General features: G+C 41.3%; 1 protein-coding gene across 2 annotated transcripts in view; it reads left to right on the top strand.

Annotated features, from left to right (window-relative positions):
- Window positions 1–20,281, top strand: part of LOC110497728 (mitochondrial ribonuclease P catalytic subunit) — a 37,401-nt gene extending 17,120 nt beyond the window's left edge. Inside the window, exons 5-11 of one of the 2 annotated variants that reach the window (XR_005037704.1) lie at window positions 14,471–14,619; window positions 16,463–16,658; window positions 16,814–17,332; window positions 17,937–18,026; window positions 18,125–18,206; window positions 18,321–18,476; window positions 19,814–20,281. Coding sequence is in view for 1 of the 2 variants with exons in the window: in XM_021574048.2 (XP_021429723.2) it covers window positions 14,471–14,619; window positions 16,463–16,658; window positions 16,814–16,945 (477 nt within the window). In the remaining variant the exon portion in view is untranslated. Of the gene's footprint in view, window positions 1–14,470; window positions 14,620–16,462; window positions 16,659–16,813; window positions 17,333–17,936; window positions 18,027–18,124; window positions 18,207–18,320; window positions 18,477–19,813 lie in introns of those variants that run through there. The other variant, XM_021574048.2, reaches the window with a different exon arrangement.
- Window positions 20,282–25,176: the final 4,895 nt, after the last annotated feature.

The raw sequence follows: 25,176 nt of genomic DNA on the forward strand, positions 1-25,176 counted from the left end.
GTGCTGACTTCTGTCCTAGTTATCAGCTAAAGGTCACATCTCCCCAACCCACTCGTCTGCATTCTCAACCACATCAGACAGACATACAATCGGACATGTCAGAGTTTTTGCATGTGTGTGAAACTATTATTATACTGAACAAAAATATAAATGCAACATGCAACAATTTCAAAGATTTTACTGAGGTACAGGTCGTATAAGGAAATCAGTATTTCACATGACTGCGAATACAGATATGCATCATTGGCCACAGATACCTTAAAAAAGGAAAGGGCTGTCTGGGATGACCAAGCAGGCAACGAGAGACAACTAATTAGGGTGCAAACAATATTAGGGTCAGTAGCGGTGTGTGGGTAAATTCACTGGGGAAGCCAGAAAAAATGCCATATTATAACATATGTGTTGTGATAATTGCGTTGTTTGCTCTATAACCTGTTAATTAATATGTCTAAAGGCAGACAATAAGAAGACACAGTGGCAGAATAAATTCAACCATACCTTTTATTTTGTCACAAAACCGGATAGCAACCTCTGTCTGGTTTAGTCCTCAAAGCATATTGCATGTAACAGACCTACAGCTTGGTCAAGCAAGTTAATGTTTCTGACATTTTTGGACCACTAAACAACTATTGATTTAGAACCACAGGGAGTTACCTCAAGTCTCAAAGAAAACAGGAGCTGCTTCCACTATTCCGGAACCATTTCAACTTCAACATTTCAACATCATCAAATCACCTCTGCTTCATCTAATACAGTGATAACTAAAAGGTACCAAAAACAATTTAGTCCAATCAAAGTAAGCTAAATATGATGTGGCTGCCCATGGTTCTGATTTCTGTGTGTGAACATGTGTGTGCGTATTTTAACGTTGACGAAACGGTCATTAGGTACACGCTTTTATTTTTGTTGTCCTAGGCTACCTGGCTAAAATGCTTGCTCGCTAGCCTAACTTACATTCATGAGCAATGTTAGCTAGTTAACATTAGCCTTCTACATCTAGCTACATATTGAACTTCCATCCTCTCAGGCCAGGGGCACAACAATGTATGAATTAATGGTTGGATCAGAATAGCCGTTATAATCATTGGCCAGTTTGGAGAATTAAGTAAAATCACAAGTCCAAATCCCTATCAACATCCATGGCTAATTTAGGAAAGGGCCAATTTTAGCTAGCTAGCTAGTCACCGGAGGACAACAACACAACATGATGCAACAATTCAAATTGTTTATTTCAAAGACGTATGCTCTCAATGCGATTTGATAGGAGTGATGCCAAAATCCAAGCTGGCTTCCCTTGTCACTTTTTTTTGGTGTGCCAGGACCATTCACAGTTGAGCTCGCTCAGTTTAGCTCAATGCTGATTGGATCATTTTTTATACTTTTTTTAACCAGGGAGGACAAATGCTCGCTGGCTTCCCTTGCATCCCATTCAGTGCTACTGGGAGCAACAAGGTTATACTAATTTGGACCAGACCGCATCAGATAGATGGCCTACACATAGAGACAGTGGGGCGCTGTTTGGCTCGCTCGGATGCTTTCTCCGGTGAGATACATTAAGCCTCTTGCGAATTGAAGAAAAATTATGAAATACATAGAGATGAAAGATAAATTATTGTATGTTTTTTTTATTGGCACATTTTTTAGGGAAGCCTGGCTTCCCTTGGCATCCATTAATACATACCACTGACAAAGGTTTTATTTCTCAAAACAGAAAATACAAATTATGTCAAGGAAATAAACCAAAGTGCTTTAAAATATACAAAGGGATACGTTATTTGAAATGAAAAACGGACTGTCCTATACAGTCTTAACTTAAAAAATAACTTTGATCCAACGTGCAGGAACAGAACGTACACGAACAGAACGTACACGAACAGAACGTACACAAACCAAAAATCAACTACCTGAAGGCAGACTATAAGGAGAGTGGCCAGTTCCATTCCCTGGTCCAAGGGGAGTCTGCAAACCATCAAGTTTACATTATAACAAGAATGATATAACGTTTAGATCATGTTTTTAAATACAATAATTATTTTAACAATAACAGTACACGATATCAATGTATAACTGTACTTCACTATTTTAAACTCTTCGGGGGGGGGTCCCCGGAGTGAACAGACCGTTGGCATTTCCCAACGCCCCGCCTGAACCCTATTTTAAGCCTGGGATTCTGTTTGGGCCTCCTTTACCAGAACACCGCAGCATCCCATGCTGGAGACATGAGGCTGTAAAAGCCTATTTATGTTTGATCCAAAAATGTGGTCGGAGACCGTGTGGATGGTGTGACGCAATTGCGGAGCCTCGGAAGGCATGCAGAGGCCAAATCGAGCTCTCTACCGCATCGCTGTGCGCCTCTTAAATGTTGTAACAATGTTGTACAACATTTCAACATCATCAAATCACCTCTGCTTCATCTAATACAGTGATAACTAAAAGGTACCAAAAACAATTTAGTCCAATCAAAGTAAGCTAAATATGATGTGGCTGCCCATGGTTCTGATTTCTGTGTGTGAACATGTGTGTGCGTATTTTAACGTTGACGAAACGGTCATTAGGTACACGCTTTTATTTTTGTTGTCCTAGGCTACCTGGCTAAAATGCTTGCTCGCTAGCCTAACTTACATTCATGAGCAATGTTAGCTAGTTAACATTAGCCTTCTACATCTAGCTACATATTGAACTTCCATCCTCTCAGGCCAGGGGCACAACAATGTATGAATTAATGGTTGGATCAGAATAGCCGTTATAATCATTGGCCAGTTTGGAGAATTAAGTAAAATCACAAGTCCAAATCCCTATCAACATCCATGGCTAATTTAGGAAAGGGCCAATTTTAGCTAGCTAGCTAGTCACCGGAGGACAACAACACAACATGATGCAACAATTCAAATTGTTTATTTCAAAGACGTATGCTCTCAATGCGATTTGATAGGAGTGATGCCAAAATCCAAGCTGGCTTCCCTTGTCACTTTTTTTTGGTGTGCCAGGACCATTCACAGTTGAGCTCGCTCAGTTTAGCTCAATGCTGATTGGATCATTTTTTATACTTTTTTTAACCAGGGAGGACAAATGCTCGCTGGCTTCCCTTGCATCCCATTCAGTGCTACTGGGAGCAACAAGGTTATACTAATTTGGACCAGACCGCATCAGATAGATGGCCTACACATAGAGACAGTGGGGCGCTGTTTGGCTCGCTCGGATGCTTTCTCCGGTGAGATACATTAAGCCTCTTGCGAATTGAAGAAAAATTATGAAATACATAGAGATGAAAGATAAATTATTGTATGTTTTTTTTATTGGCACATTTTTTAGGGAAGCCTGGCTTCCCTTGGCATCCATTAATACATACCACTGACAAAGGTTTTATTTCTCAAAACAGAAAATACAAATTATGTCAAGGAAATAAACCAAAGTGCTTTAAAATATACAAAGGGATACGTTATTTGAAATGAAAAACGGACTGTCCTATACAGTCTTAACTTAAAAAATAACTTTGATCCAACGTGCAGGAACAGAACGTACACGAACAGAACGTACACAAACCAAAAATCAACTACCTGAAGGCAGACTATAAGGAGAGTGGCCAGTTCCATTCCCTGGTCCAAGGGGAGTCTGCAAACCATCAAGTTTACATTATAACAAGAATGATATAACGTTTAGATCATGTTTTTAAATACAATAATTATTTTAACAATAACAGTACACGATATCAATGTATAACTGTACTTCACTATTTTAAACTCTTCGGGGGGGGGTCCCCGGAGTGAACAGACCGTTGGCATTTCCCAACGCCCCGCCTGAACCCTATTTTAAGCCTGGGATTCTGTTTGGGCCTCCTTTACCAGAACACCGCAGCATCCCATGCTGGAGACATGAGGCTGTAAAAGCCTATTTATGTTTGATCCAAAAATGTGGTCGGAGACCGTGTGGATGGTGTGACGCAATTGCGGAGCCTCGGAAGGCACGCAGAGGCCAAATCGAGCTCTCTACCGCATCGCTGTGCGCCTCTTAAATGTTGTAACAATGTTGTACAACATTTCAACATCATCAAATCACCTCTGCTTCATCTAATACAGTGATAACTAAAAGGTACCAAAAACAATTTAGTCCAATCAAAGTAAGCTAAATATGATGTGGCTGCCCATGGTTCTGATTTCTGTGTGTGAACATGTGTGTGTGTATTTTAACGTTGACGAAACGGTCATTAGGTACACGCTTTTATTTTTGTTGTCCTAGGCTACCTGGCTAAAATGCTTGCTCGCTAGCCTAACTTACATTCATGAGCAATGTTAGCTAGTTAACATTAGCCTTCTACATCTAGCTACATATTGAACTTCCATCCTCTCAGGCCAGGGGCACAACAATGTATGAATTAATGGTTGGATCAGAATAGCCGTTATAATCATTGGCCAGTTTGGAGAATTAAGTAAAATCACAAGTCCAAATCCCTATCAACATCCATGGCTAATTTAGGAAAGGGCCAATTTTAGCTAGCTAGCTAGTCACCGGAGGACAACAACACAACATGATGCAACAATTCAAATTGTTTATTTCAAAGACGTATGCTCTCAATGCGATTTGATAGGAGTGATGCCAAAATCCAAGCTGGCTTCCCTTGTCACTTTTTTTTGGTGTGCCAGGACCATTCACAGTTGAGCTCGCTCAGTTTAGCTCAATGCTGATTGGATCATTTTTTATACTTTTTTTAACCAGGGAGGACAAATGCTCGCTGGCTTCCCTTGCATCCCATTCAGTGCTACTGGGAGCAACAAGGTTATACTAATTTGGACCAGACCGCATCAGATAGATGGCCTACACATAGAGACAGTGGGGCGCTGTTTGGCTCGCTCGGATGCTTTCTCCGGTGAGATACATTAAGCCTCTTGCGAATTGAAGAAAAATTATGAAATACATAGAGATGAAAGATAAATTATTGTATGTTTTTTTTATTGGCACATTTTTTAGGGAAGCCTGGCTTCCCTTGGCATCCATTAATACATACCACTGACAAAGGTTTTATTTCTCAAAACAGAAAATACAAATTATGTCAAGGAAATAAACCAAAGTGCTTTAAAATATACAAAGGGATACGTTATTTGAAATGAAAAACGGACTGTCCTATACAGTCTTAACTTAAAAAATAACTTTGATCCAACGTGCAGGAACAGAACGTACACGAACAGAACGTACACGAACAGAACGTACACAAACCAAAAATCAACTACCTGAAGGCAGACTATAAGGAGAGTGGCCAGTTCCATTCCCTGGTCCAAGGGGAGTCTGCAAACCATCAAGTTTACATTATAACAAGAATGATATAACGTTTAGATCATGTTTTTAAATACAATAATTATTTTAACAATAACAGTACACGATATCAATGTATAACTGTACTTCACTATTTTAAACTCTTCGGGGGGGGGTCCCCGGAGTGAACAGACCGTTGGCATTTCCCAACGCCCCGCCTGAACCCTATTTTAAGCCTGGGATTCTGTTTGGGCCTCCTTTACCAGAACACCGCAGCATCCCATGCTGGAGACATGAGGCTGTAAAAGCCTATTTATGTTTGATCCAAAAATGTGGTCGGAGACCGTGTGGATGGTGTGACGCAATTGCGGAGCCTCGGAAGGCACGCAGAGGCCAAATCGAGCTCTCTACCGCATCGCTGTGCGCCTCTTAAATGTTGTAACAATGTTGTACAACATTTCAACATCATCAAATCACCTCTGCTTCATCTAATACAGTGATAACTAAAAGGTACCAAAAACAATTTAGTCCAATCAAAGTAAGCTAAATATGATGTGGCTGCCCATGGTTCTGATTTCTGTGTGTGAACATGTGTGTGCGTATTTTAACGTTGACGAAACGGTCATTAGGTACACGCTTTTATTTTTGTTGTCCTAGGCTACCTGGCTAAAATGCTTGCTCGCTAGCCTAACTTACATTCATGAGCAATGTTAGCTAGTTAACATTAGCCTTCTACATCTAGCTACATATTGAACTTCCATCCTCTCAGGCCAGGGGCACAACAATGTATGAATTAATGGTTGGATCAGAATAGCCGTTATAATCATTGGCCAGTTTGGAGAATTAAGTAAAATCACAAGTCCAAATCCCTATCAACATCCATGGCTAATTTAGGAAAGGGCCAATTTTAGCTAGCTAGCTAGTCACCGGAGGACAACAACACAACATGATGCAACAATTCAAATTGTTTATTTCAAAGACGTATGCTCTCAATGCGATTTGATAGGAGTGATGCCAAAATCCAAGCTGGCTTCCCTTGTCACTTTTTTTTGGTGTGCCAGGACCATTCACAGTTGAGCTCGCTCAGTTTAGCTCAATGCTGATTGGATCATTTTTTATACTTTTTTTAACCAGGGAGGACAAATGCTCGCTGGCTTCCCTTGCATCCCATTCAGTGCTACTGGGAGCAACAAGGTTATACTAATTTGGACCAGACCGCATCAGATAGATGGCCTACACATAGAGACAGTGGGGCGCTGTTTGGCTCGCTCGGATGCTTTCTCCGGTGAGATACATTAAGCCTCTTGCGAATTGAAGAAAAATTATGAAATACATAGAGATGAAAGATAAATTATTGTATGTTTTTTTTATTGGCACATTTTTTAGGGAAGCCTGGCTTCCCTTGGCATCCATTAATACATACCACTGACAAAGGTTTTATTTCTCAAAACAGAAAATACAAATTATGTCAAGGAAATAAACCAAAGTGCTTTAAAATATACAAAGGGATACGTTATTTGAAATGAAAAACGGACTGTCCTATACAGTCTTAACTTAAAAAATAACTTTGATCCAACGTGCAGGAACAGAACGTACACGAACAGAACGTACACGAACAGAACGTACACAAACCAAAAATCAACTACCTGAAGGCAGACTATAAGGAGAGTGGCCAGTTCCATTCCCTGGTCCAAGGGGAGTCTGCAAACCATCAAGTTTACATTATAACAAGAATGATATAACGTTTAGATCATGTTTTTAAATACAATAATTATTTTAACAATAACAGTACACGATATCAATGTATAACTGTACTTCACTATTTTAAACTCTTCGGGGGGGGGTCCCCGGAGTGAACAGACCGTTGGCATTTCCCAACGCCCCGCCTGAACCCTATTTTAAGCCTGGGATTCTGTTTGGGCCTCCTTTACCAGAACACCGCAGCATCCCATGCTGGAGACATGAGGCTGTAAAAGCCTATTTATGTTTGATCCAAAAATGTGGTCGGAGACCGTGTGGATGGTGTGACGCAATTGCGGAGCCTCGGAAGGCACGCAGAGGCCAAATCGAGCTCTCTACCGCATCGCTGTGCGCCTCTTAAATGTTGTAACAATGTTGTACAACATTTCAACATCATCAAATCACCTCTGCTTCATCTAATACAGTGATAACTAAAAGGTACCAAAAACAATTTAGTCCAATCAAAGTAAGCTAAATATGATGTGGCTGCCCATGGTTCTGATTTCTGTGTGTGAACATGTGTGTGCGTATTTTAACGTTGACGAAACGGTCATTAGGTACACGCTTTTATTTTTGTTGTCCTAGGCTACCTGGCTAAAATGCTTGCTCGCTAGCCTAACTTACATTCATGAGCAATGTTAGCTAGTTAACATTAGCCTTCTACATCTAGCTACATATTGAACTTCCATCCTCTCAGGCCAGGGGCACAACAATGTATGAATTAATGGTTGGATCAGAATAGCCGTTATAATCATTGGCCAGTTTGGAGAATTAAGTAAAATCACAAGTCCAAATCCCTATCAACATCCATGGCTAATTTAGGAAAGGGCCAATTTTAGCTAGCTAGCTAGTCACCGGAGGACAACAACACAACATGATGCAACAATTCAAATTGTTTATTTCAAAGACGTATGCTCTCAATGCGATTTGATAGGAGTGATGCCAAAATCCAAGCTGGCTTCCCTTGTCACTTTTTTTTGGTGTGCCAGGACCATTCACAGTTGAGCTCGCTCAGTTTAGCTCAATGCTGATTGGATCATTTTTTATACTTTTTTTAACCAGGGAGGACAAATGCTCGCTGGCTTCCCTTGCATCCCATTCAGTGCTACTGGGAGCAACAAGGTTATACTAATTTGGACCAGACCGCATCAGATAGATGGCCTACACATAGAGACAGTGGGGCGCTGTTTGGCTCGCTCGGATGCTTTCTCCGGTGAGATACATTAAGCCTCTTGCGAATTGAAGAAAAATTATGAAATACATAGAGATGAAAGATAAATTATTGTATGTTTTTTTTATTGGCACATTTTTTAGGGAAGCCTGGCTTCCCTTGGCATCCATTAATACATACCACTGACAAAGGTTTTATTTCTCAAAACAGAAAATACAAATTATGTCAAGGAAATAAACCAAAGTGCTTTAAAATATACAAAGGGATACGTTATTTGAAATGAAAAACGGACTGTCCTATACAGTCTTAACTTAAAAAATAACTTTGATCCAACGTGCAGGAACAGAACGTACACGAACAGAACGTACACGAACAGAACGTACACAAACCAAAAATCAACTACCTGAAGGCAGACTATAAGGAGAGTGGCCAGTTCCATTCCCTGGTCCAAGGGGAGTCTGCAAACCATCAAGTTTACATTATAACAAGAATGATATAACGTTTAGATCATGTTTTTAAATACAATAATTATTTTAACAATAACAGTACACGATATCAATGTATAACTGTACTTCACTATTTTAAACTCTTCGGGGGGGGGTCCCCGGAGTGAACAGACCGTTGGCATTTCCCAACGCCCCGCCTGAACCCTATTTTAAGCCTGGGATTCTGTTTGGGCCTCCTTTACCAGAACACCGCAGCATCCCATGCTGGAGACATGAGGCTGTAAAAGCCTATTTATGTTTGATCCAAAAATGTGGTCGGAGACCGTGTGGATGGTGTGACGCAATTGCGGAGCCTCGGAAGGCACGCAGAGGCCAAATCGAGCTCTCTACCGCATCGCTGTGCGCCTCTTAAATGTTGTAACAATGTTGTACAACATTTCAACATCATCAAATCACCTCTGCTTCATCTAATACAGTGATAACTAAAAGGTACCAAAAACAATTTAGTCCAATCAAAGTAAGCTAAATATGATGTGGCTGCCCATGGTTCTGATTTCTGTGTGTGAACATGTGTGTGCGTATTTTAACGTTGACGAAACGGTCATTAGGTACACGCTTTTATTTTTGTTGTCCTAGGCTACCTGGCTAAAATGCTTGCTCGCTAGCCTAACTTACATTCATGAGCAATGTTAGCTAGTTAACATTAGCCTTCTACATCTAGCTACATATTGAACTTCCATCCTCTCAGGCCAGGGGCACAACAATGTATGAATTAATGGTTGGATCAGAATAGCCGTTATAATCATTGGCCAGTTTGGAGAATTAAGTAAAATCACAAGTCCAAATCCCTATCAACATCCATGGCTAATTTAGGAAAGGGCCAATTTTAGCTAGCTAGCTAGTCACCGGAGGACAACAACACAACATGATGCAACAATTCAAATTGTTTATTTCAAAGACGTATGCTCTCAATGCGATTTGATAGGAGTGATGCCAAAATCCAAGCTGGCTTCCCTTGTCACTTTTTTTTGGTGTGCCAGGACCATTCACAGTTGAGCTCGCTCAGTTTAGCTCAATGCTGATTGGATCATTTTTTATACTTTTTTTAACCAGGGAGGACAAATGCTCGCTGGCTTCCCTTGCATCCCATTCAGTGCTACTGGGAGCAACAAGGTTATACTAATTTGGACCAGACCGCATCAGATAGATGGCCTACACATAGAGACAGTGGGGCGCTGTTTGGCTCGCTCGGATGCTTTCTCCGGTGAGATACATTAAGCCTCTTGCGAATTGAAGAAAAATTATGAAATACATAGAGATGAAAGATAAATTATTGTATGTTTTTTTTATTGGCACATTTTTTAGGGAAGCCTGGCTTCCCTTGGCATCCATTAATACATACCACTGACAAAGGTTTTATTTCTCAAAACAGAAAATACAAATTATGTCAAGGAAATAAACCAAAGTGCTTTAAAATATACAAAGGGATACGTTATTTGAAATGAAAAACGGACTGTCCTATACAGTCTTAACTTAAAAAATAACTTTGATCCAACGTGCAGGAACAGAACGTACACGAACAGAACGTACACGAACAGAACGTACACAAACCAAAAATCAACTACCTGAAGGCAGACTATAAGGAGAGTGGCCAGTTCCATTCCCTGGTCCAAGGGGAGTCTGCAAACCATCAAGTTTACATTATAACAAGAATGATATAACGTTTAGATCATGTTTTTAAATACAATAATTATTTTAACAATAACAGTACACGATATCAATGTATAACTGTACTTCACTATTTTAAACTCTTCGGGGGGGGGTCCCCGGAGTGAACAGACCGTTGGCATTTCCCAACGCCCCGCCTGAACCCTATTTTAAGCCTGGGATTCTGTTTGGGCCTCCTTTACCAGAACACCGCAGCATCCCATGCTGGAGACATGAGGCTGTAAAAGCCTATTTATGTTTGATCCAAAAATGTGGTCGGAGACCGTGTGGATGGTGTGACGCAATTGCGGAGCCTCGGAAGGCACGCAGAGGCCAAATCGAGCTCTCTACCGCATCGCTGTGCGCCTCTTAAATGTTGTAACAATGTTGTAACAACCACGTAAACTATGGAGCATGCACTCAACATAGAAACAATGATAGCAACTGCCAAATTGTATTTCTGCACTAAAGTTATGTATGGGATATAAGAAACAAGCTATGTGTCACATCATCATTTATTTTATATGTGATTTATTTCACCTTTATTTAACCAGGTAGGCTAGTTGAGGACAAGTTCTCATTTGCAACTGCAACCTGGCCAAGATAAAGCGTAGCAATTCGAAACATACAAATACACATGAAATAAACAAAACATACAGTCAATAATACAGTAGAACAAAAGAAAACAAAAAGTCTATATACAGTGAGTGCAAATGAGGTAAGTTAAAAAAATAAATAGGCCATGGTGGCAAAGTAATTACAATATAGCAATTAAACACTGGAATGGTAGATCAGCAGAAGATGAATGTGCAGGTAGATACTGGGGTGCAAAGGAGCTAAATAAATAAATACCAGTATGGGGATAAGGTAGGTAGATAGATGGGCTGTTTACAGATGGGCTATGTACAGGTGCAGTGATCTGTAAGCTGCTCTGACAGCTGGTGCTTAAAGCTAGTGAGGGAGATGTGTCTCCAGCTTCAGAGATTTTTGCAATTCGTTCCAGTCATGGGCAGCAGAGAACTGGAAGGAAAGACGACAAAAGGAAGAATTGGCTTTGGGGATGACCAGTGAGATATATCTGCTGGAGCGCGTGCTACGAGTGGGTGCTGTTATGGTGACCAGTGAGCTGAGATAAGGCGGGGCTTTACCTAGCAGAGACTTGTAGATAACCTGTAGCCAGTGGGTTTGGCGACGAGTATGAAGCGAGGGCCAACCAACGAGAGAGTACAGGTCGCAATGGTGGGTAGTGTATGGGGCTTTGGTGACAAAACGGATGGCACTGTGATAGACTGCATCCAGTTTGCTGAGTAGAGTGTTGGAGGCTATTTTATAGATGACATTACCGAAGTTAAGGATCGGTAGGATGGTCAGTTTTAAGAGGGTATGTTTGGCAGCATGAGTGAAGGATGCTTTTTTGTGATATAGGAAGCCGATTCTAGATTTCATTTTGGACTGGAGATGCTTAATGTGAGTCTGGAAGGAGAGTTTACAGTCTAACCAGACACCCAGGTATTTGTAGTTGTCCACGTATTCTAAGTCAGAGCCGTCCAGAGTAGTGATGCTGGACGGGAGAGCAGGTGCGGGCAGTGATCGATTGAATAGCATGCATTTAGTTTTACTTGCGTTTAAGAGCTGTTGGAGGCCACGGAAGGAGAGGTGTATGGCATTGAAGCTCGTCTGGAGGTTAGTTAACACAGTGTCCAAGGAGGGGCCAGAAGTATACAGAAGTATACAGAATGGTGTCGTCTGCGTAGAGGTGGATCAGAGAATCACCAGCAGCAAGAGCAACATCATTTATGTATACAGAAAAGAGAGTTGGCCCGAGAATTGAACCCTGTGGCACACCCATAGACTGTCAGAGGTCCGGACAACAGGCCCTCCGATTTGACACACTGAACTCTATCAGAGAAGTAGTTGGTAAACCAGGCGAGGCAATCATTTGAGAAACCAAGGCTGTTGAGTCTGCCAATAAGAATGTTGTGATTGACAGAGTCGAAAGCCTTGGCCAGGTCGATGAATACGGCTGCACAGTAATGTCTCTTATCGATGGTGGTTATGATGTCGTTTAGAACCTTGAGCGTGGCTGAGGTGCACACATGACCAGCTCTGAAACCAGATTGCATAGCAGAGAAGGTATGGTGGGATTCGAAATGGTCAGTAATCTGTTTGTTAACTTGGCTTTCGAAGACCTTAGAAAGACAGGGTAGGATAGATATAGGTCTGTAGCAGTTTGGGTCTAGAGTGTCACCCCCTTTGAAGAGGGGGTTGACCGCGGCAACTTTCCAATCTTTGGGAATCTCAGACAATACGAAAGAGAGGTTGAACAGGCTAGTAATAGGGGTTGCAACAATTTCAGCAGATAATATATACATTGGGGCAAAAAAGTATTTAGTCAGCCACCAATTGTGCAAGTTCTCCCACTTAAAATGATGAGAGAGGCCTGTAATTTTCATCATAGGTACACTTCAACTATGACAGACAAAATGAGAAATAAAATCCAGAAAATCACATTGTAGGATTTTTAGTGAATTTATTTGCAAATTATGGTGGAAAATAAGTATTTAGTCACCTACAAACAAGCAAGATTTCTGGGTCTCACAGACCTGTTCTTTAAGAGGCTCCTCTGTCCTCCACTCGTTACCTGTATTAATGGCAACTGGCACTTGTTATCAGTATAAAAGACACCTGTCCACAACCTCAAACAGTCACACTCCAAACTCCACTATGGCCAAGAACAAAGAGCTGTCAAAGGACACCAGAAACAAAATTGTAGACCTGCACCAGACTGGGAAGACTGAATCTGCAATAGGTAAGCAGCTTGGTTTGAAGAAATCAACTGTGGGAGCAATTATTAGGAGATATAGAAGACCACTGATAATCTCCCTCCATCTGGGGCTCCGCGCAAGATCTCACCCCGTGGGGTCTAAATGATCACAAGAACGGTGAGCAAAAATCCCAGAACCACACGGGGGGACCTAGTGAATGACCTGCAGAGAGCTGGGACCAAAGTAACAAAGCCTACCATCAGGAACACGCTACGCCGCCAGGGACTCAAATCCTGCAGTGCCAGACGTGTCCCCCTGCTTAAGCCAGTATATGTCCAGGCCCGTCTGAAATTTGCTAGAGAGCATTTGGATGATCCAGAAGTATATTGAGAGAATGTCATATGGTCAGGTGAAACCAAAATATAACGTTTTGGTAAAAACTCAACTCATCATGTTTGGAGGACAAAAAATGCTGAGTTGCATCCAAAGAACACCATACCTACTGTGAAGCATGGGGGTGGAAACATCATGCTTTGGGGCTGTTTTTCTGCAAAGGGACCAGGACGACTGATCCGTGTAAAGGAAAGAATGAATGGGGCCATGTATCATGAGATTTTGAGTGAAAACCTCCTTCCATCAGCAAGGGCATTGAAGATGAAACGTGGCTGGGTCTTTCAGCATGACAATGATCCCAAACACACCGCCCGGGCAATGAAGGAGTGGCTTCGTAAGAAGCATTTCAAGGTCCTGGAGTGGCCTAGCCAGTCTCCATATCTCAACCCCATAGAAAATGGAGGGAGTTGAAAATCCGTGTTGCCCAGCAACAGCCCCAAAACATCACTGCTCTAGAGGAGATCTGCATGGAGGAATGGGCCAAAATACCAGCAACAGTGTGTGAAAACTTTGTGAAGACTTACAGAAAACGCTTGACCTCTGTCATTGCAAACAAAGGGTATATAACAAAGTATTGAGAAACTTTTGTTATTGACCAAATACTTATTTTCCACCATAATTTGCAAATAAATTCATAAAAAATCATACAATGTGATTTTCTGGACTCAAATTAAGGTGTAGAAACATCCTCAAGGATGATCAATGGAGACAGGATGCACCTGAGCTATTTTTCAAGTGTAATCGCAAAGGGTCTGAATACTTATGTAAGTACGGTATTTCTATATTTTAGTTTTAATACATTTTCAAAAAATGTCTAAAAACCTGTTTTGAATTTGTCATTATGGAGTATTGTGTGTAGATTGATGAGGGGGAGACATCTATTTAATTCATTTTAGAAAAAGGCTGTAACGTAACAAAATGTGGATAAAGTCAAGGCATCTGAATACTTTCCGAATGCACTGTATGTGATGATGACTAATCGTGTTGGTGTTTCTATGCAGCTCCTGGAGGTGGTGTCGGAGCTTGAGCGCCAGGGCCTGGTCATCCTGGTCCTGGGGAGGAAGCATATGCAGCGGCCCTCACGTAGCTGGGACAGACATGACATGAGCTTGGTCCAGCAGAAGGCCCACTGCTTCTTCACTGACAACATGTGAGTTCAGCCCTACAGTGCCTTGCGAAAGTATTCGGCCCCCTTGAACTTTGCGACCTTTTGCCACATTTCAGGCTTCAAACATAAAGATATAAAACTGTATTTTTTTGTGAAGAATCAACAACAAGTGGGACACAATCATGAAGTGGAACGACATTTATTGGATATTTCAAACTTTTTTAACAAATCAAAAACTGAAAAATTGGGAGTGCAAAATTATTCAGCCCCCTTAAGTTAATACTTTGTAGCGCCACCTTTTGCTGCGATTACAGCTGTAAGTCGCTTGGGGTATGTCTCTATCAGTTTTGCACATCGAGAGACTGACATTTTTTCCCATTCCTCCTTGCAAAACAGCTCGAGCTCAGTGAGGTTGGATGGAGAGCATTTGTGAACAGCAGTTTTCAGTTCTTTCCACAGATTCTCGATTGGATTCAGGTCTGGACTTTGACTTGGCCATTCTAACACCTGGATATGTTTATTTTTGAACCATTCCATTGTAGATGTTGCTTTATGTTTTGGATCATTGTCTTGTTGGAAGACAAATCTCCGTCCCAGTCTCAGGTCTTTTGCAGACTCCATCAGGTTTTCTTCCAGAATGGTCCTGTATTTGGCTCCATCCATCTTCCCATCAATTTTAACCATCTTCCCTTTCCCTGCTGAAGAAAAGCAGGCCCAAACCATGATGCTGCCACCACCATGTTTGACAGTGTGGATGGTGTGTTCAGCTGTGTTGTTTTTACGCCAAACATAACATTTTGCATTGTTGCCAAAAAGTTCAAATTTGGTTTCATCTGACCAGAGCACCTTCTTCCACATGTTTGGTGTGTCTCCCAGGTGGCTTGTGGCAAACTTTAACCAACACTTTTTATGGATATCTTTAAGAAATGGCTTTCTTCTTGCCACTCTTCCATAAAGGCCAGATTTGTGCAATATACGACTGATTGTTGTCCTATGGACAGAGTCTCCCACCTCAGCTGTAGATCTCTGCAGTTCATCCAGAGTGATCATGGGCCTCTTGGCTGCATCTCTGATCAGTCTTCTCCTTGTATGAGCTGAAAGTTTAGAGGGACGGCCAGGTCTTGGTAGATTTGCAGTGATCTGATAATCCTTCCATTTCAATATTATCGCTTGCACAGTGCTCCTTGGGATGTTTAAAGCTTGGGAAATCTTTTTGTATCCAAATCCGGCTTTAAACTTCTTCACAACAGTATCTCGGACCTGCCTGGTGTGTTCCTTGTTCTTCATGATGCTCTCTGCGCTTTTAACGGACCTCTGAGACTATCACAGTGCAGGTGCATTTATACGGAGACTTGATTACACACAGGTGGATTGTATTTATCATCATTAGTCATTTAGGTCAACATTGGATCATTCAGAGATCCTCACTGAACTTCTGGAGAGAGTTTGCTGCACTGAAAGTAAAGGGGCTGAATAATTTTGCACGCCCAATTTTTCAGTTTTTGATTTGTTAAAAAAGTTTGAAATATCCAATAAATGTCGTTCCACTTCATGATTGTGTCCCACTTGTTGTTGATTCTTCACAAAAAAATACAGTTTTATATCTTTATGTTTGAAGCCTGAAATGTGGCAAAAGGTCGCAAAGTTCAAGGGGGCCGAATACTTTCGCAAGGCACTGTATGTGTCTTGCAAACCATATCTTTCTGGTAGATCATTCATATCCATATTATAAGAGTACAGGTCACTCTTGCAAAAGAGACTTTATCTCATTGAGAATACTAAAGGCTGAAAGAAAATATATGTTTTTGTGCAATACATTGGGTAAAGTAACCAATGTGTATTCTTTTGGTTTGTTTGGATGTTGACACCTCTGGTTGTTTGTCAGTTCTGAGGATGACCCTTTCCTGCTCTATGCCACACTGCACTCTGGGAACCACTGCAACTTTGTTAGCCGGGACCTGATGAGGGACCACAAGGCCTGCCTGCCAGACGGTGCCACCCGACGCCTCTTCTTCAAGTGGCAGAGAGGCCACCAGCTGGTGCTGAGCAGCTACACCCCGGGAAAGAGAGTACGATTCCAGGTGAGAGTAACAGGGAGATAGAGCTTTCTTATTTATTACACATCAATGCATAGTATCTGTTGTCTACATGAGGACCTAATAGGCACATTGATTTAAAAAAAATATGGCCTGTGTATGTTTATTACAATTCTTGTGTTCTGTACATTTTTTTCCAGAGGATATTAAGTTATGACACCATTGTCCAGACAAATGGAGGCTCCTGGCACATCCCCTATGATGAGAATGGGGCAGAGAGATGCACTTATGAAGTTCCACAGAAGTGGCTGTGTCTCACCAAGGCAAAATAAGGACCCACTTAGAACTGGTTGATCTTCACAAACCTGTCAATACAGTGTTCGTCAATGAAACTATAGCATGTGAAAAAGAATAAAGGACTGAAAAAAAGTTTTGTACTTTTCTTGTAGTCCTAGAATATTTTTTTTCAAAATGCATTCAGTAAACCAAGAGGTGTCTTAAAACAACGTTTGTTGGATTGACCCGGACATCAACTACTGTTCCTTAACCAATTCCGGGGTCATTATCTTTCATGGTTTTTTTTCCTCAGCCAGTTATTTTTTCAGTTTACAACTTTTATACAAATGTACTTGTTTGCCAACACAATGTCCCAAGGGTCGAGTGCAGGATTTGACCGATATATTACCATCTTCTCTCCGGAGAGCAGACTAACAAAGTCGGTTAGTATGGGATAGTTATGAAGAAATTAAAATACCAACTTGCCCAGTCATTATTGTAGCCAACTATAGTAGGTAGCTAACGTTAATGTTATCTAACCTGGCCATAGCTAACGTTAGCTCAGTTAAAAAATATTAAAGCTAACTAGCTGCTTTATAATGTCAGTGAATGGATAAAGTATGTTAATATTGTCAGATTTCTAACAGCTAGTTTATTGATTATGTTTGCTAACTACAGCAGTTAAGCAATTAACCAAGTTGGCTAGTTAACCTAGCTAACTTTGCAAGCTGATCAAATTCAAATCTGCCAGCCTTCATGCTGAGTTTGAAACAGTTACTATAGTAAGCTAACTTTTACAACTAGCAATTCCTGTCAAGTTATTTGACAGAAGTAGACCGTTACACCATGGCCATAGGAGGCTAACTTAGTAGCAACTAGCTGTCCAGTAATGAGTTGTCATTTGTTGAGTGTCTTGGCACAGATGCGTTCATGGTCTGAGCCCGTCAATGTGGTGAATAGCCTTCATCATGACATGCTGTTGATCTCTCACCTTAACAAAAGTCTGGAGTGATGCATCATTTTCCCCTGTTCTGTTTATTTTCCCAGAATATGCATTCAAGGCTATCAACCAAGGTGGCCTTACCATAGTAGCTATCAGAGGGCAAGACTGTGCAGTTGTCATCACACAGAATTCCAGTAAGAACACCCTTATGACTATTTCAGTACTCAGTTATCAATATGCCTATGTGATGTTATATGCAGTCATCAGATGTACTCTTCAATCTCTCCCATAGGACAAGCTTGTTGATGCCATCCACAGTCACACACTTATTCAGAATCACAGAAAACATTGGCTGTGTCATTTTGGAATGACGGGTAAGAAACGTGTTAATGTTGAAATATCCACTACACACTAAATATGAACCTTATGAAAGGTATTAGTTAATGTATGTAATAATGACTAATCGTGACCGATTCATTTGTGTTCAGCTGACAGCAAGTCCCAAGTCCAGAGGGCTCGTTACGAGGCAGCCAACTGCAAGTACAAGTACGGTTATGAGATCCCAGTGGATATGCTGTGTAAGAGGATGGGTTACATCTCTCAGGTGTACACACAGAACGCTGAGATGAGACCTCTTGGTTTCTGTAAGTGTTACACAATTGTAAAAAAAAAAAAATGTTTTTAAAACACCAGTGTAGCTGAGAAGTTTCAAGATATACAGTACCAGTCAGAAGTTTGGACACACCCACTCATTCCAGGGTTTTTCTTTATTTTTACTATTTTCTACATTGTAGAATAATAGCGAAGACATCAAAACTATATAGCACATATGGAATCATGTAGTAATTGTTAAACAAATCAAAATATATTTTAGATTCTTCAAAGTAGTCACCCTTTATGACAGCTCTGCACACTCTTGGCATTCTCTCAACCAGCTTCACCTGGAATGCTTTAACAACAATCTTAAAGGAGTCCTCACATATCCTGAGCACTTGTTGGCTGCTTTTCCTTAATTCTGGGGTCCAACTCATCCCAAACCATCTCAATTGGGTTGAGGTCAGATGATTGTGGAGGACAGGTCATCTGATGCAGCACTCCATCACTCTCCTTGGTCATATAACCCTTACACAACCTGAAGGTGTGTTGGGTCATTGTACTGTTGAGAAATAAATTATTGTTCTACTCAGTGCAAACCAGATGGGATGGCATTTTGCTGCAGAGTTCTGTGGTATACATGCTGGTTGTGTGCCTTGAATTCTAAATAAATCACTGACAGTGTCACCAGCAAAGCACCATCACACCTCCTCCTCCATGCTTCATGGTGGGAACTACATATGCGGAGGTCATCCGTATACCTAATCTAAATCTCACAAAGGCACAGCAGATGAAACCAAAAATCTCACATTTGGACAGATTTCCACCGGTCTAATGTCCGTTGCTCGTGTTTCTTGGCAAGTCTCTTTTTATTGGTGTCGGTGTCGGTGAACTCGGTGAAGCATTTATTTGGCCTGCAATTTCTGAGGTTGGTAACTCTAATGAACTTTTCCTCTGCAGCAGAGGTAACTCTGCGTCTTCCTTTCCTGTGGTGGTCCTCACGAGAGACAGTTTCATCATAGCGCTTGATGGTTTTTGCGACTGCGCTTAAAGAAACTTTCAAAGTTCTTGAAATGTTCCGTATTGACTGACCTTCATGGCTTAAAGTAATGATGGACTGTCGTTCAGGCAAAGGGTGGCTACTTTGAAAAAAGTAACATATAAAATATATTTTGATTTGTTTAAACACTTAGTTTTGTTTACTACATTATTCCATTTGTGTTATTTCATAGTTTTGATTTCTTCACTATTTTTCAATAATGTAGAAAATAGTAGAAATAAAGTAAAACCCTTGAATGAGTAGGTGTGTCCAAACTTTTGACTGGTACTGTATATATTTAAGAAAAGTTGTGTGTTACGGGGAAGACATCCTCCTCCCTTCCTGCAGGCTCATCCTGACATTACCCTCCAGCATGACAATGCTACCAACCATACTGATCATTCTGTGCTTGATTTTCTGCAAGACAGTCTGTGTTCTGCCATGGCCAGCGCAGAGGCCGGATCTCAATCTCATTGAACACGTCTTTGACCTGTTGGATCGGAGGGTGAGGGCTAGGGCCATTCCCCCCCAGAACTTGCAGGTGCCTTGGTAGGAGAGTGGGGTAACATCTCACAGCAAGAACTGGCAAATCTGGTGCAGTCCATGAGGAGGAGATGCACTGCAGTACTTAATGCAGCTGGTGGCCACAGACTGTTACTTTTGATTTTGACCCCCTCCCTTTGTTCAGTGACATATTATTAAATTGCTGTTAGTCACATGTGGAACTTGTTCAGTTTGTGTCTGTTGTTGAATCTTATGTTCATACACATATTTACACATGTTCAGTTTGCTGTAAATAAACATAGTTGACAGTGAGAAGAAGTTTCTTTTTTTGCTGAGTTATATACAGTGGGGCAAAAAAGTATTTAGTCAGCCACCAATTGTGCAAGTTCTCCCACTTAAAAAGATGAGAGAGGCTTGTAATTTTCATCATAGGTACACTTCAACTATGACAGACAAAATGAGCTTTTTTTTTCCAGAAAATCACATTGTAGGATTTAACGAATGTATTTGCAAATTATGGTGGAAAATAAGTATTTGGTCAATAACAAAAGTTTATCTCAATACTTTGTTATATACCCTTTGTTGGCAATGACAGAGGTCAAACGTTTTCTGTAAGTCTTCACAAGGTTTTCACACACTGTTGCTGGTATTTTGGCCCATTCCTCCATGCAGATCTCCTCTAGAGCAGTGATGTTTTGGGGCTGTTGGATTGAGGTCAGGGCTTTGTGATGGCCACTCCAATACCTTGACTTTGTTGGCCTTAAGCCATTTTGCCACAACTTTGGAAGTGTGCTTGGGGTAATTGTCCATTTGGAAGACCCATTTGCAACCAAGCTTTAACTTCCTGACTGATGTCTTGAGATGTTGCTTCAATATATCCACATAATTTTCCTTTCTCATGAAGCCATCAATTTTGTGAAGTGCACCAGTCCCTCCTGCAGCAAAGCACCCCCACAACATGATGCTGCCACCCCCGTGCTTCACGGTTGGTATGGGGTTCTTCGAGTTGCAAGCCTCCCCTTTTTTCCTCCAAACATAATAATGGTCATTATGGCCAAACAGTTCTATTTTTGTTTCATCAGACCAGAGGACATTTCTCCAAAAAGTACAATCTTTGTCCCCATGTGCAGTTGCAAACCGTAATCTTGATTTTTTTATGGCGGTTTTGGAGCAGTGGCTTCTTCCTTGCTGAGTGGCCTTTCAGGTTATGTCGATATAGGACTCATTTTACTGTGGATATACATAATTTTGTACCCGTTTCCCCCAGCATCTTCACAATGTCCTTTGCTGCTGTTCTGCGATTGATTTTCACTTTTCGCACCAAAGTACATTCATCTCTAGGAGACAGAACGCGCCTCCTTCCTGATTGGTATGACGGCCGCATGGACCCATGGTGTTTATAGTTGCGTACTATTGTTTGTACAGATGAACGTGGTACCTTCAGGCGTTTAGAAATTGCTCCCAAGGATGAACCAGACTTGTGGAGGTCTACAATTATTTTTTTCTGAGGTCTTGGCTGATTTCTTTTGATTTTCCCATGATGTCAAGCAAAGAGGCACTGAATTTGAATGTAGGCATTGCAATACATCCACAGGTACACCTCCAATTGACTCAAATGATGTCAATTAGCCTATCAGAAGCTTCTAAAGCCTTGACATAATTTTTTGGAATTTTCCAAGCTGTTTAAAGACACAGTCAACTTACTGTATGTAAACTTCTGACCCACTGGAATTGTGAAACAGTGAATTATAAGTGAAATCATCTGAATTGTTGGGAAAATGACTTGTGTCATGCACAAAGTAGATGTCCTAACCGACTTGCCAAAACTATAGTTTGTTAACAAGAAATTTGTGGAGTGGTTGAAAAACGAGTTTTAATGACTCCAACCTAAGTGTATGTAAACCTCCGACTTCAACTGTAGATGTGACTGGATGGTCTTCAGATATAGATGGGATGCATTGAGGGTAGCTGAAGGCTGGCACGAAAGACCAACAAAAGATAACTAATGTAAGATACAGTGCATTCGGAAAGTATTCAGAACTCTTTACTTTTTCCACATTTTGTTACGTTACAGCCTTATTCTAAAATGTATTCAATAGTCCCCCCCTCAATCTACACACAATACCCCATAAAGACAATATCAAAAACAGGTTTAGACATTTTTGCAAATGTATAAAATAAAATAAACTACAATATCACATTTACGTATGTATTCAGACCCTTTGCTCAGTACTTTGTTACAGCGATTACAGCCTTGAATCTTATTGGGTGTGATGCTACAAGTTTAGCACACCTGTATTTGGGGAGTTTCTCCCATTCTTCTCTGCAGATCAAGCTCTGTCAGGTTGGATGGGTCTCTCCAAAGATGTTCGATTGGGTTCAAGTCGGGGTTTGGGCTGGGCCACTCAAGGACATTGAGACTGTCAGAGTGACCATCGGGTTCCTGGTCACCTCCCTGACTAAGGCTCTTCTCCCCCGATTGCTCAGTTTGGCTGGGCAGCCAGCTCTAGGAAGAGTCTTGGTGGTTCCAAACTTCTTCCACTTAGGAATGATGGAGGCCACTCTGTTCTTGGGGACCTTCAATGCTGCAGACATTTTTGGTACCCTTCCCCAGATCTGTGCCTCGACGCAATCCTGTCTCTGAGCTCTACGGACAATTTGTTTGACCTCATGGCTTGGATTTTGCTCAGACATGCACGGTCAACTCTAGGACCTTATGTAGATAGGCCTTTCTAAATCATGTCCAATCAATTGGATTTACCACAGGTGGACTCCAATCAAGTTGTAGAAACATCTCAAGGATGATCAATGGAATAAGGATGCACCTGAGCTCAATATCTTTTCTCTGTAGACATCAATGATGTCACTCTTGCTTCTGGTGATTCTCTGATACACCTCTACGCAGACGACACCATTCTGTATACTTCTGGCCCTTCTTTGGACACTGTGTTAACAAACCTCCAGACGAGCTTCAATGCCATACAACACTCCTTCCGTGGCCTCCAACTGCTTTTAAATGCAAGTAAAACTAAATGCATGTTCTTCAACCGATCGCTGCCCGACCCCGTCCGCCCATCTAGCATCACTATTCTGGATGGTTCTGACTTAGAATATGTGGACAACTACAAATACCTAGGTGTCTGGTTAGACTCTCCTTCCAGTCTGTAAACTCTCCTTCCAGACTCACATTAAGCATCTCCTATCCAAAATGAAATCTAGAATCAGCTTTGTATTTCTCAACAAAGCCTCTTTCACTCACGTTGCCAAACATACCCTCATAAAACTGACTATCCTACCGATCCTTAACTTCGGCGATGTCATTTACAAAATAGCTTCCAGCACTCTACTCAGCAAATTGGATGTAGTCTATCACGGTGCCATCCGTTTTGTCACCAAAGCCCCATATACCACCCACCAATGCGACCTGTATACTCTCGTTGGCTGGCCCTCGCTTCATATTCATCGCCAAACCCACTGGCTCCAGGTCATCTATAAGTCTTTGCTAGATAAAGCCCCGCCTTTTCTCAGCTCACTGGTAACCATAGCAGCACCCACCCGTAGCACGCCCTCCAGCAGGTATATTTCACTGGTCATCCCCAAAGCCAACTCCTCGTTTGGCCGCCTTTCCTTACAGTTCTCTGCTGCCAATGACTGGAACGAATTGCAAAAATCACTGAAGCTTGAGTCTTTTATCTCCCTCACTAACTTTAAGCATCAGCTGTCAGAGCAGCTTACCGATCATTGCACCTGTACACAGCCAATCTGTTAATAGCCCACCCAACTACCTCATCCCCATATTATTCTTTCTTTTGCTCCTTTGCACCCCAGTATCTCTACTTGCATTTTCATTTTCTGCACATCTATCACTCTTGTGTTTAATTGCTAAAATGTTATTTTGCCACAATGGCCTATTTATTGCCTTACCCCCCTAATCGTACTACATTTGCACCCACTGTATATAGATTCTTCTATTGTGTTTTTGACTATACATTTGTTTATCCCATGTGTAACTCTGTCGCACTGCTTTGCTTTATCTTGGCCAGGTTGCAGTTGTTCTCAACTGGCCTAACTGGTTAAATAAAGGGGAAATCAAATAAATAATTCAGTCTCATAGCAAAGGGTTTGAATAGTTATGTAAGTAAGGTATTTTATTTTTAATACATTTGCAAACATTTCTAAAAACTTGTTCTCTCTTTGTCATTATGGTGTATTGTGTGTAGATTGAGGGAAAACATTTTAGGCTGTAACAAAATGTTGAAAAAGTGGAAGGGGTCTGAATACTGTATATTCCCCTTCATGAAGACAGTCCGGATTTTCCATCCGAAGGCTTTGTCATTTCTCCTTGTCATGCTGAGTCATACGAGTCCCTCTTAACCCCCATTGGGGCGCTTTTCTGAATTGCCTGACTGCCCCTCTGTGTTTCCTGCTCACTTAGGGCTTTGAGGGAGTATGCTATGACTAAATCATTTGCCTTCACTTGCAGAGGTTTCTTTGAGAATATACCACTGAAAAGTAGAGCGACGGGGGCAAAATTACTCATCTTTGTAGTATCAACACTAGTAGCTCTATGGTAGAATCCCGTGAGAATTTTAGCATGTACAACCACACTGGCACTAGTATCAGATTTCTAGCAGTTTGTTCAAACACGCAGTTAGTTATGCTGTATCTTCCTCATCACGTGACCATAATTACATTGGAGAATCCCTTCTGACTAATTGTAAGAGAGGAATTCCGTGAAGTTCCTCATGTCTGGAATAGCGTGTCTGGGAACTATGACTCCCCAGCGGAATTTTCAACGCTGCCCATCTTGGCCCTTCCCTTACAGGAAATTCCATTTTACTCCGCTATAATAATAATAATAATATAGATACAGACCTCTACAAGTCTATGAATATATGTTACGGCTCTTCCTGCCTGCGACTCATTCTGAAGCCTGATCACCAGCATCCTTACACTTCAGTCCCTTATTCTGTTCAGGCATTTGTGGTTTGCCATTATATCTTCATAATAATGTGTGTCTTGAACACTAACTTTTCAGGATCTGTTTGATATATTTAACATAATTAAATAATTCAGTCTCAGAGTTGGTCACATTCCAAATAGTCCATTGGGCATGTTGCCTGCACTTTCAAGTACTGGAAAAATAAAAAAGCTTTTTTTTTTCATCACTATCTCCCACACTGATGGAAAAACACCAGAAATCAAGG

Source organism: Oncorhynchus mykiss, chromosome 19 (genome assembly GCF_013265735.2).
Source record: "Oncorhynchus mykiss isolate Arlee chromosome 19, USDA_OmykA_1.1, whole genome shotgun sequence".
Classification (NCBI taxonomy): Eukaryota; Metazoa; Chordata; class Actinopteri; order Salmoniformes; family Salmonidae; genus Oncorhynchus; species Oncorhynchus mykiss.